At 39.9% G+C, this 19,314-nt stretch overlaps 1 protein-coding gene and 2 long non-coding RNA genes across 5 annotated transcripts in view; 2 read left to right on the top strand and 1 right to left on the bottom strand.

Annotated features, from left to right (window-relative positions):
- The window catches only part of LOC123593683, a 25,787-nt gene extending 11,886 nt beyond the window's left edge, over positions 1-13,901 (top strand). The window contains exons 2-4 of one of the 3 annotated variants that reach the window (XR_006710443.1): positions 760-891; positions 2,314-2,478; positions 13,613-13,901. This is a non-coding gene — a long non-coding RNA (uncharacterized LOC123593683). Of the gene's footprint in view, positions 1-759; positions 892-2,313; positions 3,031-5,760; positions 5,837-13,612 lie in introns of those variants that run through there. The other 2 variants (XR_006710444.1, XR_006710442.1) reach the window with 2 other exon arrangements.
- The window catches only part of LOC123593685, a 19,333-nt gene extending 4,293 nt beyond the window's left edge, over positions 1-15,040 (bottom strand). The window contains exons 1-2 of the long non-coding RNA XR_006710446.1: positions 14,751-15,040; positions 4,260-4,291 (exon numbers count right to left, since the gene is read on the bottom strand). This is a non-coding gene — a long non-coding RNA (uncharacterized LOC123593685). The remainder of the gene's footprint in view (positions 1-4,259; positions 4,292-14,750) is intronic.
- LOC123593682 (cyclin-dependent kinase 4 inhibitor B) lies at positions 14,267-19,314 on the top strand. Its single transcript, XM_045469976.1, has 2 exons — positions 14,267-15,459; positions 17,694-19,314. The coding sequence occupies exons 1-2, from the start codon at positions 15,304-15,306 to the stop codon at positions 17,952-17,954; spliced, it is 417 nt and encodes a 138-aa protein (XP_045325932.1). The 5' UTR covers positions 14,267-15,303; the 3' UTR covers positions 17,955-19,314.

Genomic DNA, 19,314 nt, shown 5'->3' with positions numbered 1-19,314 from the left:
TGAGTTGAGTGAGTGAGTGAATGAATAAATGAATGAATGAATTCTACTGAAGTTGTTTGGAGAAATGTTCAATTTCACATCTCTCCTCTAGGTGGCGAACTGAAACTTCCTACGGTGTATTGTGTTTCCTGTGTCTTCCACAATTGACATGAAAATTGTACTAAAAAAATCTATGATTTAATGTCTGTCATGGTATAGAAGTAAGAAACCATTAGTGTATTTTTTCCCAAAGTTATCTCTTTATTGTTACATCTTTATGCTTCTCGTCAAGAAAAAATTGTTTATAGAAAGTCATTAAGAAATATGATTGTGTAAGTACTCTAAAGAAACTGAATTGTGCAAGAGACTTTTCAAAGCACTTCTGCAAGCTTGCTGTGAGTTCTTTCCATTTCGTGGTGTACTCTTAGGAAAACACTGTTTTGTCCAAAGTTTTTTATTTTCCTAGGGTGTTCATTCTCCTCTAAATATGGGGAAGAATAAAAATAATTCTCCTAACAATGACTTTTTTTAAACTAAGTGTCAAATATGTATTTTTTTTTCTTCTAGATTCACTGTGACAGTGACAGATAAAATTAAATAAGAGCTGAATGCATTATCCTGTAAACTGAGTAGAGAAGAACAATCAAATGAGATAAATCAGTCCAAATACATTGCTTTAATTTTCCTTCAAATAAGGATATGAGTTCCCTGAATGATTTAAATAATGTCCCCCAATCCCACTTCCCTTTGTGATGACATAGTCTATATTTTCTTATACAGGAAATATGACTCGAAAATACCTTAGAGTGCCATGAAAGCTAAAGGACAAAGCTAAAATCCACCTAAGAGCACACCAAACAGGATCAACAAGAATTGAAGATGCCCGTCCTGTTTCAAAAGCAAGGGGAGGAGGTGAGTAAAAAGAACAATGACATGTTATAGCCCAAGAGCTAAAATTAAATGCATGTAAACAATTCTTGTTGGAACTAGAAGCCAATGTAGATTAGCCAAACCAGGTAAAGAGTTCTTTCTTGCCAAAACATGCCAGGAGAAGAGTCACCTAGCATTGAGACATGGCTACTGACAGAAATGAGGTTAATACTGGCCGATCACAGGGGATTCTGAACTTGCATGGCAGCTTTTAAAAGGTGGTATATACCTAAAGCCCATATTTCTTTTTTGTCCTATCCAAAAAGCTGAAAGCCACTTTGTTCAGATACCAGAATCTGAGTGAGAATTGTAGCTTATGTGTAAATATTTCTCCAACACACATTTCTTAAGCAACAACTCTGAGCCAGGCCCTTGAATAATACAGAGATGAATAAGGCATGGTCCCTGCCCTCAGACATGTACACACATAATTATATGAGATTAATCAAGGGAGAGGGAGAGAAAAAAAAGGAGCTAAGGCCAAACTGGTATGTTGATGTGAGAGTATGGAAGGTCCCATTCCACAGTTAGGTTAGTGGCAACTTGTCTGACCAGAATCCAAACATAGCAGTAGTTTTTGCGAATTTCTAGTTAAACCCATCCTTCTGGGACTTTCATGCAGCTAAAGCTATGGAAACAGACCTGGAAATAGGGAGATAGAAGCACCTAAAAAACCTTTCCAAAGGCATCACAGGCTTGTTTCATAAGATCATTCCCAAAGGTATGCAAGAAGCCAGAGGAGTTACAGAAGAAAACACCATCCATTTAATCAGCATATTATTCCTAACTTTGTCATGAGCATGCAACCCTAAACCTCTCTGAGTAAACTAAGTATAATCATTAAGAGAGGAGAATAAATAAATAATAGAATATCGCATATAGTAATTTTAAGAGAATGATGTGGCTCTAGAATAGAAACGTCTCCATATGTACAAAAATGAAAGAAAACAGCCAGGAGGAGACAATTTGGGCTATAAACTTGCCTTGCGACTTGGTATAATTTCATCTTTTTCTGAAGGTTAAGTAAAAGCAGAAAATGACGCAAATATCTTAATAAAGTATGAAATATGATGTATTCTTTACTTATCACTATTATGTTATGCCTCCAGAATCATGATGATTTAAAATGAATTTTGTATTTAAAATGTTTTTGGTGTTTGGATTGTTATTTTACCTACAAAAAACACATTTTGTCTTGAAATGCAGTGTGTGAAGATTTTTAATACCGTCCCTAAATATTACTATGCTGTTTTTGGCCCTTTCTCTATAGCCACTTTTGCAAGCTAACACATATTTAAAGTCTTTAGTCCAAATAGCCCATGCACACTTCAATTTCAATTCAAAGAGAGAAAAGTAAATTTTGACCTAACTTGTATTATTAATTTGATCCTATCCCCATATCAGCCCAAGGCAGATCTGTTATCATTTGTCTTTCCTCTTCATTACAAGAAAAGAAAAAGAAAAGGAGAAAAGTTGGAAAGCGACTCAGTAAAAGAAAGAAAGGACTGACCACCCTTTCCGATAGCAGGAACTGAAAGTTGTCTGTTACCTGTAACCCTTCGGTTTATGGTAAGACAATAACCCAGGCCCCGTGGCTTCTGCTTTACTGTGATTGTTCCATCTTTTCCCTTAGTGAAAAATTCTCTTTGAGTAAGTTCTCTTCAATGACTCAAGCCCTCTAGATATGGTAATAGGTTCCTCCCCTAGGGAGATTTTTGAATACAAAAGCCAGAGTCTTCCTTCTTTGAGCCAAACTCCCCTCTAGAAATGAGGCAGAACATCACAGAAAGAAAGCTCCTGTGGCCTGCTGAGGATGCGGGGCACAGCCCCACAGCTCCAATCAGCCAGTGACCTTTCACAAGAAGACAAACACGCAGAGAAGCACCGCCACGTTGGTGCCAGCGTTACACAAGCACAGCAGGTGCATCCACGCCCTTCTGGTGCCACAGCCTGAGGTGGACACACCCAGCCTCTCCCACTCACGGGGCCACCCGGGCTTGTCTGAATTCAAATCAGTAGAAGCTCATTGCCATGGGGATATAGGTGAGATCTAGGTTTGATGCCAATCAACATATGCATGATTGCCCAACAAGGAAAATAAAGAAGTAAAGCAAACATAGGCACCCATATCTATACAATTCTTTTAAAAAGGACTTGAAGTACAAAAGCTAAAACCAAGAGAGAATGGTATTAGCTCAGTAAGTATGAAATAGCACCAACACTCTCTAAAACAATTTTCTAATCCCAGCAGAACAATCTTCAATGATGAACCAGCAAAACACAGTTTCCACTGCCTCCAATAGCACTTTTTGGTTTACTATAAATACATTAGTTAGACTACACGACCAGCCAAAAAACCTACAAGAAATTAAAATAATAGTGTTGTAATGATGATGATAATAATTACAGTTACCATTTATTAAACACTTATTAGGTGCCAGTGTGCTATATTTTAGCTACAAAGCTTAATCTTTGTAACAGTCTTATGAAGTAGATTTTATTATCCCTATACAGATAATGAAACTCTATCACATCTAAAATAAATATCTTTTCCCAAAATACCCAGCTAAAGTGAAAGTGCCATAATCAAACTCCAGTTGAATTTTTTTCACTATACCAGGGGTCAGCAGACTATGACCCTTGTGTCATATCCGTCTTGCTGCTTGCTTTGGTAAATAAAGTTGCATGGAATTCAGACATTCTTTTCCATTTATGTATCATCTGTGGCTGTTTTGGTGTTGTAACAGCAGAGTTAAGTAGTTGTGACAGAAACCATATGGCTCACAAAAGCTAAACAATTTACTATCAGGCCCTTTAGAGAAAAACTTGGCCAACCTCTGCTCTTTGGTGTGCCATTGAGAATTTTTAAAATGTTGAGGCGCCTGGGTGGTTCAGTCGGTTAAGCGTCCAACTTCAGCTCAGGTCATGATCTCACTGTTCGTGAGTTCGGGCCCCAGAGTGGCCTCTGTGCTGACAGCTCAGAGCCTGGAGCCTGCTTCAGATCTGTGTCTCCCTCTCTCTCTGCCCCTCCCCTGCTCGCACTCTGTCTACCTCTCTGTCTCAAAAATAAATAAACATAAAAAAACTTTTTTGAAAAAGAATTTTTAAAATGTTGACAATAAAAAATATTTCCTGAGAATTATGAAATTCTAAGAAGCAGGTGTTCACTGCAATTAATTATTAATTTCTTTGTGAACAGCTACCCCAAGACATTCCACGTCTGCATACAGCTTTCTTCCACTCCCTAAAAACTCAGTTAGGGAAAGAGTATTGGAAAACAAGAATCTAAATTTCACTGACTAATTCATTCATGTCCTCCCAGTCCTGCCTCCAGCTTCTCCTCAGCTCACCTTCTCACAGGACATCCCATCCAACTACGTACCTAAAAGAAAAGGAGAGAGAAGAACACAATGAAAAAGTGTTGTTATAGCTTCACGGAACTTCTATTTCATTTTCAGACCCTGCTCACATGCCACAGGGGACATTTGAAGGAAACATGACAAATATCAGGGTTTACTTGGTTTAGATTTGTCAGATTGATATAAGCCTGAGTGGATGAATAATATAATTTTAACATGGAAGACACATCAGATAGTAACTAATTGAGATGATTCAGTTTATCAACTAAAAACAAACAGCAACAAAAGCAACACAAAACAAGAACCCAGCAAAGCTGAGTGACTGATTTCTTGCAGGTTAAAGAGGTAGCAACAGAGAAGAGGCTTCTTATCCATTCTACCATACATTCAACAGGATCCAGTTTAAGGCCACAACTGTAGCTTATTCACCTGGTTCCATATATACATTGAGTTCATGTCCTTTATCAAGGCCACACCTTTAATGGAAAGGTGAGTCAAGCCGATTCAGGTTCAAATCCTGTTTTGGTCACTTACTACTTATATAAACTTAGGAAAGTCAGTAAACCAGTTTAAGCCTCAGTTTTATAGAAGTAAAATACGGTTCATTGTTGCTGAGTGTAAAGAAGAGAAAATGGGACAGCCAGTGCCTGACAAAGTATCGAGCATATTGTAGGCACTTTCTCAATACATGGCAAATGCTAGTATTGTTCTCAAACGACAAGTAAAACTGCATCATCTCAGTCTTTTATTGGACCAAGGTCAGTAGGTATTAACTGGACAAAAAGGCACCTCACGGTCAGTAGGTATTAGTTGGACAAAAAAGCACCTCACGGCTCAGGTATAGAGGATAACCTGCTGGCCATATACTATAGAGGTATTTTCACTCTGAGGGAAATTCAGAATTTTCACCTGAGAAAGCTAAATGTTAATTTTCTAATCAAGTCTTGTACCAGTTGCACATAATTGTTATTATATGTTATGATTTATGGACAGCCCTGTTTTTAATTATGAGGTTTTTATTGGAGAGACAGGTTTCGGGGTGAGTCTGCCATCTGACTTGCCAGCACTTGTTAAAAGTTTTCATAGTGTGACTCATTTATGTGTGTGTGTGTGTGTGTGTGTGTGTGTGTGTGTGTGTGTATTTAGGAGTGTTATTATTAAATGTTGCTGGCATACAGTAAGAAATTGGTGATTCAAATTTGTCCATGTATACCTCCCCACCACCTACTCTATCCCTTCACATGCCCCACCCCTCCCCCATTTATCAAGGCTAGTTTCGGATTATTTTCAAGGTTTCATACAGATAACCTTACCTGGAATGGTCCTTGCCTAATTCTCTTTAGCTATTTGTGCATGTGAAATAGAAGCAAAGACTGCCCAAGAGTGAAAATCTTTTCAGGTAGTGTGGTGGATGGAAAAACTGGAGAGAATCAGTAAGACAGTGTAAAGCATGAATGTTATTTCTTTATGCTCTAGGTTTTTAATTCTGTAGGTACCTGCAGGAAAAACCATCTTCACATCAAAGTCAGTGGAGTTACTGGTAGATCAGTGCTATAAATTGCCTCCAAGACATTGCCACAAGTAGAAATGGAATGAATAGCACTGAATCAACTCCATGGGGATTCAATAACATCAACAGCCGAACCTTCGTTAGGTAACTCCTACATACGCACTAGGTAGCCTACATGTGGAGCTTGACACAGAGCATCGTGGAAAGATATAAATGATAACATTTTGCAGATGCAGGACTTTTATTTTGTGTTGCTACTGACTTTAAGTTTCCAACTCCTCTGTTAATTAAATGTGTGAAAGGGGTCCCTGGGTAGCTCAGTGGGTTAAGCACGTGACTCTTGGTTTCAGCTCAAGTCATGATGTCACAGTTCATGGGTTCGAGCCCCGCGTCAGGCTCTGCACTGACAGTGCAGAGCCTGCTGAGGATGCTCTCTCTCCCTTTCTCCCTCTGTTCCTCCCCTACTCGCTCTCTATCCCTCTCTCTCTCTCTCCTCTCTCTCTCTCTCTCAAAATAAATAAATAAACACTTAAAAATTTTTGAAGTGTGAAAGAGTAGGAGGAATGAAGGGAAAGGGAGAAGGAAGGGAAGAAAGAATAGGAAAATGAGAGAAAGAAAAAGTGTCTCCAATGTTAGATATCACAGTTCATCAGAACTGCAAACACTTGGGGTCCATGCACAGCAGTGATAACTTGGTTCCACTTCCACTGAATCACTTCTGGAAATGAGTCCTGAAGACTCATGTTATATACCGCTGAATAACAGATAAACCCACTCCCCAAAAATGAGTAGCTTAAAACGCCTGCGGTCAGGGCTCTGGAGATGACTTAATTGGGTCTTCTGCTTCACAATCTCCCACAAGACTGCAGGCAAGGTGTCCATCAAGGCTGGATCTCATCCAAAGGCTCACTTATGGAAGGATCTGCTTCCCAACTAACACATGGGATTGTCGGCACGATTCATTTCCTTGAGGGATGTGGGATGTTGAACTGAGGGCTTGAGTTCCCTGCTGTCCTCGGGTCTTCTCTCCTAGGGCAGGAGAGCCTCCCTCCTATGGCAGCTCACTTTATCAAAATCAGTGAGAGAGAGAGAGAGAGAGAGAGAGAGAGAGAGAGAGAGACTTCTAGCAAGACAGAAGTCACAATCTTTTGCAAACTGAGCAAGGAAGTGACACCCCTCTAAGTTGCCATATTATATTAGTTAGAGAGAAATTTCACAAGTGGAGGGGATTACACAAGACACGAATGCTGGAAGGGAAGATAATCAGCGGCTATCTTAGAGGCTGCCTGCCACAACTTGGCAATCTACTCCCCTTTCCTTTGTTTACGAATTTTTTTCTGTCTCATCTCTATTCAGATTACCACAAAACTCCAAAACAGTCAGGTCTAAAAGGATAAAAGTTTATTTTGATTCTAAATTTGCATTCCTTGGAAGAGTTGGTAGTACGGAAGCAGTAGGTTGATGAGGAGAAAGCACGAGTACCAGGACCAGTTCCGGAAATATACTGGCTATAAGATTTTATCCATGAATTTGATTTTCTGACTTGTTCATCTTTGAAATGGGCACAATTACGTTTTCTCTGCTCATCTCACATGATGATTACGAGGACCAAGAAATATCCTGTGTGTGAGTGTTTTCCAAAACACAGTAACGTAGGGCAAGAGGTACTTCCCATGACTATAGGTGGTATACGGACTGGAGGTGGAACTTTTTTAAGGTATTTGTTTTTAGAGTGCATTAGAAAAATATAACTCGCACAGCAAATCCATGATTTTATAGCTAATGTTGTTTAAATGGGACTTCAATAAAGTTGGAAAAAAGGCGAGTCAATTTGAAGAAAACAATGATAGATGGTCTAAGAATGGGGCAAACATTATGAAGGTGATATACAAATAACTGCATAAAATGTAAAATGCTCCACAAATGCATCCAATCTTGTGCATTGACTCATGCTCCATGATTCTGGTTTAAGAAGGAAACTAGATACTCTTTACTGCCAGCAGAGTAACCCTAAATACAATGGTGAAAGAGATGACCACATGAAAATCCAATCCCAAGTGCTTTGCCTACAAAGAATCCTTCCCATGTTATTAATAAAACATTTATATCATTTGTTCCCTGATGCATTTTCTTTCCTAGCAATGTATTAATAATAATTCGAGTTTATTAGGAGCTTACTGTATGCTAACATCTATATATATACATCATATATATATATAATGTGTATATATATAATGTGTGTGTGTGTGTGTGTATATATATATATATATACATATATATATATATATATTTCCAATTAATACTTCTCCTATGAGGAAGGTTGTGTTATAGCTTATAAATAAGGAAACTGAAGCCTAAAGAGGTTAAATAACTTGGCCAAAATCACTCAGCTGGAAAGTTAACAGAGCTAGAATTTAAACTCAGTTTTACCTAACTCCAAAGCCCATGTTAATGTTACTCCGCCAGTAAAGTTTAAAAGGACTGAACTTCTCACTATGCCCATACTTCACCCTTTTCTACTTCTTACACTTTTACATTTGTGCATTGCAATATTTTTTTCCTGGAGCATGGGAAAATACGTCCACACCAGAGCATTCAAAACAAGGTCAAAGAATGAGTCACCTTGTGCCAAACACCCAGACACTAAACACACACTAAACAGAATAAGAGAACCAACTACCTACTGGCCCAAACTCTCACCCCACTCATTCCCAGGGGCAGAGGAGCAAACAAAAAGATAAGGAAGGGCTCCTTCCCAGGCAGAGATGTGTCACTCACCACTTCCGGTATGACCTCCCAGCCAAGGACAATGCTATACACAAAGAAGAAGCACATTACCCATGGACTCTAAACACCCAATGAGCTGTTTAACTGCACAGTCTCTCCTCAAAAGAAGACAATACCTCACTTTTGCTTTTTTCCAAATGACATGTAAGTTTTGGCTGAAACCATGTATTCCAGGTGATGAGGGTAACTGAAATGTTTAATTCTCTTTCAAGAAGAGCTTTGAGCTTTACATCTTTAGATCTAGAAAAATAGACTTAAAAAATCTATTTTGAGAAAACTGATTGCTAGGGTTATAGCTCACTAAGCAGTAAGTATGATTCAATAGAATTGCAGAGAGTGAAATGGTCCCATATAGGAAATATTACTTTCTATACTCAGACTATCTACTATCCATGTTGTAACAAAAAGCAACTTTTTGCTCATTTGAATCATGGAATATTAACATTACAATGCATTTATATTGATTATGTTTTTCCTAACTCTTTAATTTGTTTTGAAACTTTCATTTCAACACTGCCTAGGTTTGTAACCACATTAAATACAACTTGAGACTAGGGTGTCAACACTAAAATCCTAAAGCTGCCATCATAATGATACTAAATTTTGGCTTATGATAATCTTTCTAAACTTTCATTTCAACTATGCCTTGGTTTATAACCATATCTAGCTTTTCAGCATTGAATTATGAGTATGCATTTAGTATGGGAATGGCAAAATTAAAAATCTAAATGTAATGTGCCTTATTTTGGTACCAAAGCCTAGTTCTTGAAACTTTTATTTTAACTCTGCAAAGGTTTCTCTGAGATGAACAATCATTTTGCAATCAGTTTATGATTGTTAAGGAAATGGTTTTATCATTGATTCATTCACATAACAAAAATTATTTTAGAAGTCTCAATGTAATATGGGTATTGATTTCTTATAAGCCAAACCTTGCATGTTTGATGATGTAGTATAAAAACATGAAGCACTCTTTTAAGTAATATGTCTATAATGTGATTAACTTTACAACAGAAATGGCCACCCATGCTACAATGTAAGAGCCATGAAGACAGGTGTCTCTTACTGTTTTGTCACTGATGTATCTTAAGGGTCTAGAAGAATGCCTGGCACATAACAGTGTTCAATAAATATTTGCTGAGTGGCTAGCAGATGAATGGAATAATCAACACAACAGGAATGCATTAAACAACAACAGTTATAGTGCATTAAAATACATCAATTAAGTTCAAATCCACAAGTTTACAATAATTCAAAAATCATCAGTCACCTTTGGAAGATGCTGAAGGTCAAATCATTATTTTTAAAACTTATAAGTAAATTTGAAAATAAAGTACTCAGCCTGTCTTTCGTATATGAACCTGAGGGCAAACAGGTAGATAACAAAGAAAGCTTTCTCTTTACAGAAATTTTTCAGCTAGTAAATGAAGAAGTGATGGGAGAATTAGAATGCCACCATTTTGCAAGCCCTAAGGAAATAATATATTATAGAAATAATTATCAATGGCTGCTATCATCGTAGACAAAGAAGCAGATTATACGCCTTTGGGTAGAAGTTTATAATACTTATAAAGTATTTTTGCCAAAATATCAAACCTGAATCACATCCAGACTCTAGAGCTAAATAATAAATTACAAAAAATACAGGTGACAGAGAAAAATGTTAAATGTCACCAAGAAGAAGCATTCTGCAAAGTTCAGACTACAGAAAACTACAGAACTAGCAATCCAATTCCTGCAACAAATAAATTGAAAAGAATAAAAGGAATAAAGAAGAGAATCTACAGATTAAAAGAGACACAAGTTGGGGTGCCCGACTGGCTCAGTCAGTAAGTTAGAGCATGAGACTTTTGATCTCTGGGTTGTGAGTTTGACCCCATGTTGGGTGTAGAGATTATTTAAAAATAAAATCTTGGGGTTCCTGGGTGGCTCAGTCAGTTAAGCATCCAACCCTTAATTTCACCTCAGGTCATGATGTCACTATTCAAGAGATCATGAGATCAAGCCCTGCATCAGGGTCTGCACTGACAGCACAGAGCCTGCTTGGGATTCTCTCTCTCTCTCTCTGCCCTTCCCACCCCCCTCTCAAAATAAATAAATAAACGTTTTAAAAAATAAAATAATTAAGAAATAAATAAAAATAAACAGAGATAAAAGAGACGTATCAATATCAACAAATTTCAGTGTGTTGATATTATTTTATCCTTATTCAAATAAATAAATTATTAACAAAAATGATATGTGTAAAAACTGGGAAAGATTCCATTATGGACTGAATTGTGTCTCTCCAAAATTCACATGTTAAATCTTTAACCCCCACTATCTCAGACTGTGACTATACTGGAAGATAGGGCATTTAAAGAAGTGATTAAGTTAAAATGAGACTTTTGGGGTAGGTTCTAATCCAATCTGACTGGTGTCTTTATAAGAAGAGGGAATTTGGATACACAAGAGATTACCAGGAGCTTACATGCACACAGGATGCCTATGTGAAAAGGCAGCAGGAATGTGACCACCTGCAAGGCAAGGAGACAGGCCTCAGGAGAAACCAAAACTGTGAGAAAATAAATTTCTATTGTTTAAGCCAACTAGTCTGTGGTACTTTTCTATGGCAGCCTTGGAAAATTCATACAGATGCTAAAATATCCACTGTTCAATAAAAGTTAAGAAATATATATGGGAATATAGAAAGAGATACCCTATGAATCCTGAAACATACATCTCAACTGATGAAATGGAGAGAATCAAGCCTCCTGATGGGAGGTGGGTCATATATAGTTTGAAAAAGTCCCCAAAATGATTTTGAATTCCCTTCTCTCTCCACTTAGAAACCATGGATCCAACCATATGCAAAGTTATGTCATTATCTCTCTTGGTCATTCAACCGATTCTATTCACACCTTCATAGTGAGTTCATATACAGTTTCACCAACTAGAATATAAACATTGTCACTAGACATTTGCATTATTTATTATATTGAAACTGATTCTATTTATTCACTCCCTTCTATTTACTTCCGAAATTCTATGTCAGTTTACCATTTACTTCCTCTCTTTTCTCACTTATAAACTATCCACCCTATTAAATGGCATAGCTGTGACAATTCTAAGTTTCAGCTGCCCACTATGTTCCCATCCACTTCATCTCTTAAATGTGTTTAAAGCATTAACAATAGGTTGTGTTTCATCCTAGAGACAGCTAGGTTTCAGGGAGAGGTAAAATGTTTCATTATCTCACCCTATTGTCCAAGACAAATGTGCTATTGTATTACGTGTGAAATGTCATCTTTGAAGTCTATTAAGGGTGTGCTGTGAGGTGAGCCATCTGGAAAACACAATGTAGACTGGAAAATAATTATAATCCAGTTAATTGCATTTTTTCCCCAGTTAAGCCTACCATGACAGCTGCTAAAAACACTATGTAGTGTTATGGATAGAGGCACTGAAGCCACACAGGTCAGACCCTACCTCCAAAAATGCTTAGCTAGTATGCAAGTTACTTTCTCTGAATCTTTGGTCTTGTCTGTAAAATTGAGAAACTAATGCATTTTGCATAGGGGTGTTACAAGAGTTAAATGAAATAATGCTTGTAAAGCACTTGGAACAGGGTAGACATTGAGGTGTGATCTCTCTTCTTTTAAATATAGAGGATATTTAATGTTCTTTACACAGAGAATATTAGATAATCCAGTAGTATTTGGAAACCAGATCGAGCAGTTCATTGTAAAGATGCTTCGTAAAGAAGCTCATTGAGTTTCCATGTGGCTTTCTTTGAATTTCAGGAGAGAAAAAGGGTTTGAAAGATCATGTGTGAAGCTTTCTCAGCAATTCTCAGTCTGGAGTGGGTTAGGACCACCCACACACGCTTACTAGGAAAGCGCTGTCCGTGGTGCTAGCAATCGTATGTAACGCTGGCAACATTTCCCCCGCCCAAATTCTTTTCCTGTCAACTTACGTGGTGAACCTCTCACATTAACTGCCTCGCTGAAGATTCTTACTCATTCCGCTAACTGGCTTTTTCCCTATCTTGCCACTCTTTATCTATGTCTCCTACAACTAAAAATAATTTTCTCCAATCTCTTTATCAACTCCAAATAGTTTTTATTTTTCAGACACTTTGGCCATGCTTACCACTTAAGAAGGTGGCTCAAAAATTGGTTCATGCTATCTTTTTCTACCCTTTTTGTTGAGTTTCAGAGAAACCCAAAGCTCAAAGCTAGAACACAAGAAACAATTAATGATGCATTCTCTAAAAGCTCTTCATCTGGCAACGCCTCTAAGAAATCCCCTGCATCTCCATCTTGAGTCAAGTTCCCCCTTTCTTACTCCCAAAATATCCTATAGGTACATCCACGGTAAAGTTATCACATTAAATTGAAACTCTCTATTAGTTTTGAGTGCCACCAGGGAGACTTTCTTAAAATCTAGCACCCATATCTTACTCAGTTGTGGACTCCTAGAATATAGGATATGCTGGAGCTAAATTTCGTTGAACTAATTTAATTACTGGACCCATTAGAAGAAATATCTGAACAACACTCCTTTAAAAGCAACCTGCCTTTTTACCTTTCGCTGTGCACTAAATTTCAGGGTAGCCAGGCTATTCTGATGAAGATACTATGATGAAGATATTCTGATAAAGACATTTGCTACTGCATCCACCTATATGAGTCTGATGACTCAGCCCCTCAGAGTGACTACCAAAAAACTCTGACTTCCCACTGTCCATATTTCCTCTTCCCTCTCCCATTCTACCTACATATCTGCAATCCCCAGTACACTGTGGGTGGGGACTGGCCCCAAAGACTGGAGAAAAAAAAAAGCTCATCTATTCTTTTCATCCAGAAATAGACTTCTATTCCTCTGGCCAGACCAAGGAATGGAGCCACCATCAACAAATAAAAGGAATTTTCTTTTTCAGTTAAGTGTGGAGGTTCAAATAAGAGGAAAAGATAGGAAAATTAAGAAAGAAAACTAAGAGATGGAGGTTGGATAAGAGAGAGAAAAAATGGTTATTAATGCTGCCTTCCTTCCCTTCCCTATCCAGGTGGATTTCGACTCTGTCTCAATCAGTAGATCTCCATCCCTAACCACCACTTCCATGGGCTCCCCTAACTTTAAAGAGCTCTTCTTTAGTCTACAACGGACTGGGGGGAAGGGAGTCCAAGCTAAGGAATGCTAGAAGAAACATGTGAAACAAACTCATTTGTGAGTAAGCAAGCAATTGCCTTCCCTTAAAAACTGCCTTCCTCTGCACTATGAACCAATAAATGATCTTGTAAATGAGAACTGTTCCATGTTAAGAGAAGCTCAGTGTAATGTGGTTCCTCACCAAAACTTTCAGACAACAGGTACATAACTTGTGGTTCTCTTCCTATTTCAATCAAACATCAGCTGTAATTTCTTAAATCTTCAGAGCAATGCATATGTTAATTCAAACTCACCTAGGAAGATTGGGAAGAAAAGAAAAGCAACTGGCCTTTAAATCTTCAGAAGAGGATTTAATGACAGGTTCAGCCTGTTTAATGACAGGCCCAGCACCACACCCCTGTTTTATTATGTTTCATTATTACTGCATAAATTTCCTTTATTACTCAGGATAAATAAAAATCAAATACTTGCGAAGTGGGTTTAAATAGGTAAGCGTGCAAACAAAAATAATACTGTTCAAATATCATGAAACTGGAATTTCAGATTCTTAAAATATATATTTATATTTTTTAAATGTCTCACGTGCACCAGTTTGCCATTGTCAATCTCAAACTAGGTTTGTTTTTTGGAGCTGTGTGTGTATCTATTATTCAAAGATGAAAAGAATAAAAATCACATTCAAAACAGGATTCTCAGGATTTTTCACTGTAACTGATTTTTGATTCAAATAGGAAGACACACCCAAAAGAAAATTGCTAAGGTTGATGCAAGATGAAAAGCTAGTGAAGTTCAAGTACTGCCTGGGGGTGAATTTAACCTGCATGACAGGTGCAAAGCTGTCACTTTCAGAAATCTTGGGAGAGACAGAGTTATTTTAAATGCCTTTCTCTCAGCCAGCCATTCAATTATACAAGGAGCGACTAACGTCCCCAAAGTGAAAGCAGCTGGCACGGGACTGAGGAATAGAAATCCTCTGCTCCGCCTGCTGGAGGAAGGGATTAGGATCTGAGTGCATGGATTCAACTTTTCCAAACCTTAGTTAAGGCCTTGCAGGACACTCGGCGAGCAGGACAACAGGCTCTGCGCGCTTCGTGTCTGGCGCATGCGTCCCAGCAGAGTCTGGGCTGGCTTCCCAACACCGCCTTCCTCCCGCGCCCCGCCTCTACCTCGTCGGCTGTAACGTCATCCGAGGGCCGGGCCTCGCAGCCTGCAAAGTGGGGACTTGCCCGGTCCGGCCAGACGGGCAGGGGGCGGAGCCTAAGGGGGTGGGGAATACCCTGTCCGGCCGCCCAGCTGGAAACGGACTCATTCCCTTGTAGGCTTTCTACCTAGCCGGACCATTGCGACCAAGCGAGGCGCTTTTTCCCGGGAGCGAGCTGGGAAAAGCCCGGTTTAGCCACGAGTGGCTCGGCCATTGCACGGGCCGCCTAAGCCACAGGAGGACGGTGAAAGAGAGCTGAAGCTAACCTGAGCTCTCCCACGTAGGGGTGAGCGCACCAGGGCGAGGTGGGGAAGAAGGGAGGAGTGTGGCGAAGCTCACAGCCAGTGGTGGATTATCCGTGCCAGTCTGCGTCTGTGGACTGCGAAATGCGCGAGGAGGACAAGGGCATGCTCCGTGGTGGCGGCGACGGCGCGGGCCTGGCCAACGCCTCCGCGCGGGGGCAAGTGGACACTGTGCGGCAGCTCTTGGAAGCCGGTGCGGATCCCAACGGAGTCAACCGCTTCGGGAGGCGCCCAATCCAGGTAGCTGGGGCCCTGGGGCCTCGCCGGCAGGGGGCGCAGGAGTGCAGGGGAGCGGCCTCCGTGGGACGCGACTGGGACCGAGATCTTCACCGACGTCCCTTTTTCTCTCTTCCTGGAGGTGTGGAGCCTAGGTGTAAAACAGGTTCTCCCGCCCCAAAGATCCTAAAGAACGGGATTGGAAAAAAAAACATTACTTCAGTTTGGTTTTCTTTTTAGTGGTGGAAAAAATATCAATAGTCTCTCTTCCATCTCATGATCACAGATACAACGGATAGATTCAATTGGGAAGAAAAGGAGAGGTTATTTGGGGAGAAAAACTTTTGTCTTGTCTGTCTTTAAACAAATATCTATCAACTTTCAATGATAATTAAATTACAAGTTACACAGTCCGGATTAAATTTGAGGAATCATGCAGAATCACATTACGTGAAAAAATTCACTGTGAACTTCTAGGTTGTGATATAAAATTCTTTGTATTTTTTCCTCATAGAGGCAAACTGAATACAAAGAGATAAGCCAGGATTCCTCGATCAAAGTATTTAATTCCTTTTATGTTAGAAGTGTCTCTTGAATATTACATAAAAAATGCTTTTATGGATTTTTGCTTAATTATTATACAAAATGATTGGATTACAAAAGCATGCTTATAGCAACTGTTAGGTCCTTTTTAAATGGCAGAGGTTCTACATGAATAATTAGCCTCTTCATTGATAAAGTTCTTTTGTTCAATATGTTTATTAATTTCACTTTAATGAGTACATATGTATTTTTTCATTCCTTTAAAATCCAATATCTTGTGCTTTATTGTTGACTATAATGGTCACAATTAGTATTCATCTCAATGTCACATTCTAGAACCAAACTATTATTAAGGAGTCTTGTTAACTGTATAGATTTTTAAAGAAAATACGTGTCCATTCCTTTTGCATTCTTGGAAAAGTGTTCTAAGAAGCAGCAAAAATCTTGTAAAGTAGTTCTTAGACTTCAAATAATATTAATAATTGTAAAAAGATTTTAATTATAGTTTTAATTCACCATTTTCTGAGATAACAAAAAACGCTTTTTTCCTTCTATGTATGAAATACCTTACATTAATAGTGATAATGATAACATATCATGGTTTTTAAGGGAGGAAATGGATGCTTCTAATATTCATGAAACAAAAAAGTAGTATGCTATCTTTCAGTTACATGGTACATTTTAAAATACATGAACTGGCAAGAACAAGTAACTCCGTTTTGGATATTTAATTATCAAAAACTTTTATTGTTAATTACAAGAAAGTAAATGCCTGCATAATGTACATATACACAAATGGCTGCTACAGGATTACTGCTCTAAAACATCTTTTTTCTAAGTTATGCATTGCTCTGATTTGACTAACATCCAAGCTCTTTTTTATATAGCAAATTATTTACCATCTAACATTATAAAGTCCTATTACATTATAAAATCCTGTACAATGTAAATACAGTGTTTATTTTACATGCTTATGTTACATTAAATATATTACCCTTTAAACTTTATCCCTTACCTGTAACATCAACTTAAAAATATTAAAACTGGTAAATCATTTGTTAAAAAAAAACTTGTTTTCATCATCTTATTTTCTTTTTCCCCTCTATCTCCAATTTGACCCAAATTATCAGACCATATTCAGTTTATGACCATAGACATGCAGGCCAGTGAAAAGTAAAAACTCTGACAAGGGATTTACTATGAGAACTAAACAACCTATTTCTCCTCTAAAGCATGACTCTAACTCTTAAAAATATCAGCTGACTGCCTAATAAATATTTGTAGAGGTGGATTATGGCTGAGGTAGGAAAGACATCAAGGGAAATAATTTAAGATTTTAAAGGCTTTTAAACTTAATTCTGCCCATAAATCATTTAACAAACTAGATTCCCATGTTCCAACGAAAATCAAGATTTTTTCTTCTGCACAACGAGGATTAGTGCTTTATTATCAGCTCTTTCTTGTCTCCCCTTGTTTGGAGAATGAAATGGAACTCAAGCAGGGCTGAGTAAAGTGTAAAACGGGACAGAGGGGTGGGGGGCGGTGAGTGCATCAGCCAATGAAGCGTAACCAGACGGTCTCGAGGCTCCTAGCCCCTTTGCGTTAGTGAGAAACTTCATGAATAGGTATTTCTTTGAAATGGTTCTACCTCTGGTGGCCAGGCCTGCCTGTCGCTGCTCCCGCTGCTGCCCTGACCACTCTGCTCTCTCCGACAGGTCATGATGATGGGCAGCGCCCGCGTGGCCGAGCTGCTGCTGCTCCATGGCGCGGACCCCAACTGCGCGGATCCCGCCACCCTCACCCGACCTGTGCACGACGCCGCCCGGGAGGGGTTCCTGGACACGCTGGTGGTGCTGCACCGAGCCGGGGCGCGGCTGGATGTGCGCGATGCCTGGGGCCGCCTGCCCGTGGACCTGGCTGAGGAGCGGGGCCACCGCGATGTCGTCCGGTACCTGCGCGCAGCCGCGGGAGATTGATGGTGGGTCCAGCCAGCCGCCCACCAGGACATTTCTTTTCTCCCATGTGCCCCACGCCCAACTTAGTTCAAGGAAGGCTACGAACATGGAGCGGCGCAAAGCCTGAAAGCCTTCCAGGAGCCTTGACTCGCCGTGGGGGAGGAGAAGCAGACGGTGAATAAAATTTTTTTTTTCCTTTTTCTTTTTCTCTGGATCCGGTCCTCACGCTCACCGTGAAGCAAGCGGACTTCCCAGAGAGATTTAGGAGCTGAACGTGAAGCCCCCCGGTATTGTTGACTTTTCAGGCTTTTCTGGCAAAAAAAAAGTGGCCTGTAGAGTCCCTAATGATCGAGGTGGCTGCGAAACTTCACAGGAAAGACGCTGGTGGCAAGAGGGGCAGGCGGCTGCCACTGGCATGTGAGTGGGGGGCGGGTGATCCGTTCGCCCCTCTGACCTTAAGGGAGCGCCCCGGAAGCCCCTACTGTAAGACGTTGGGCCCCCGGAGGCTGGAGGGGAAACCGGAAGGCCGAGGAGACGGAGGACGACGAGAAGGACCGCAGACCTGGACGCCACTAGGTGCCCAAGGCTTTCCACACTGTGTGTTGCGCTGCAAAGCACTCACCTGCGAAGCGCTGCTTCCCGGAAGCCCCGCAGACATGGGCCGAGCTCCACCGCCAGGGACCGGAGGACGCGAGAGCGCGGTGAATTTTCCCACAGGTTCGAAAATTCCTGAGCCAAGATGACTCAGAACGGCTCTCGGAAGAGGGCTGTAGCCTGCCGTGTGTTCCTCAGAGGAGGGGAGACTCTTCGGGAGTTCCAGAAGTCAGCGATCCGGATGAAGTGGTGGATTGCAGGGTGGGTAGCCGCCTCCATTAACCCTTTGCTTCATCTGTGTACCACGGGATACCCCCCCCCCCGAAGTTGGAAAAGATTTGGAGATGTTTTGAACTTTCGGGGTGTTCTTAACTTACCGGGGAGGCTTTAAGAAAGAAAGTAACTCCTTGGTAAAGAAGTGAAGAACTGCAGCTTTTAAATGAAACCTTGGCACGCTGCCAAAGCCTAGACCCATTTATCCATAACCTATTTATTTCTTTAAGTTTTCTGACCGGTTACTTTACTAGAGTGTCTCGGGGGTCAAACTATGAAATATTCCAAATGTCTTTTAGAAAACCGATGCACCCACCCAGTAAATTATCACGGGGTATTTCCCAGAGGGCTGCGTTGAAAATGTATGATGATGGCTCACGGAATGTCTTAATATCCGCTGAACAAACTAAAGGGGCACTGCTTTTGGGATTTAATTTCCAGTGCTGCTTGATTCATTACAGCATTGGAACAACTGATACTTCAATACTTTTAATAAAGAAAAAAAAAAGCAATA

This window comes from Leopardus geoffroyi, chromosome D4, assembly GCF_018350155.1.
Source record: "Leopardus geoffroyi isolate Oge1 chromosome D4, O.geoffroyi_Oge1_pat1.0, whole genome shotgun sequence".
NCBI lineage: Eukaryota > Metazoa > Chordata > Mammalia > Carnivora > Felidae > Leopardus > Leopardus geoffroyi.
This window is presented reverse-complemented; position numbering and strand designations above follow the sequence as displayed.

Coding starts and splice junctions, on each gene's coding strand:
- LOC123593682 (XM_045469976.1), top strand. CDS start 15,304: ATGCGCGAGGAGGACAAGGGCATGCTCCGTGGTGGCGGCGACGGCGCG. Junction 15,460..17,693: donor TCGGGAGGCGCCCAATCCAG/GTAGCTGGGGCC, acceptor TCTCTCCGACAG/GTCATGATGATGGGCAGCGC.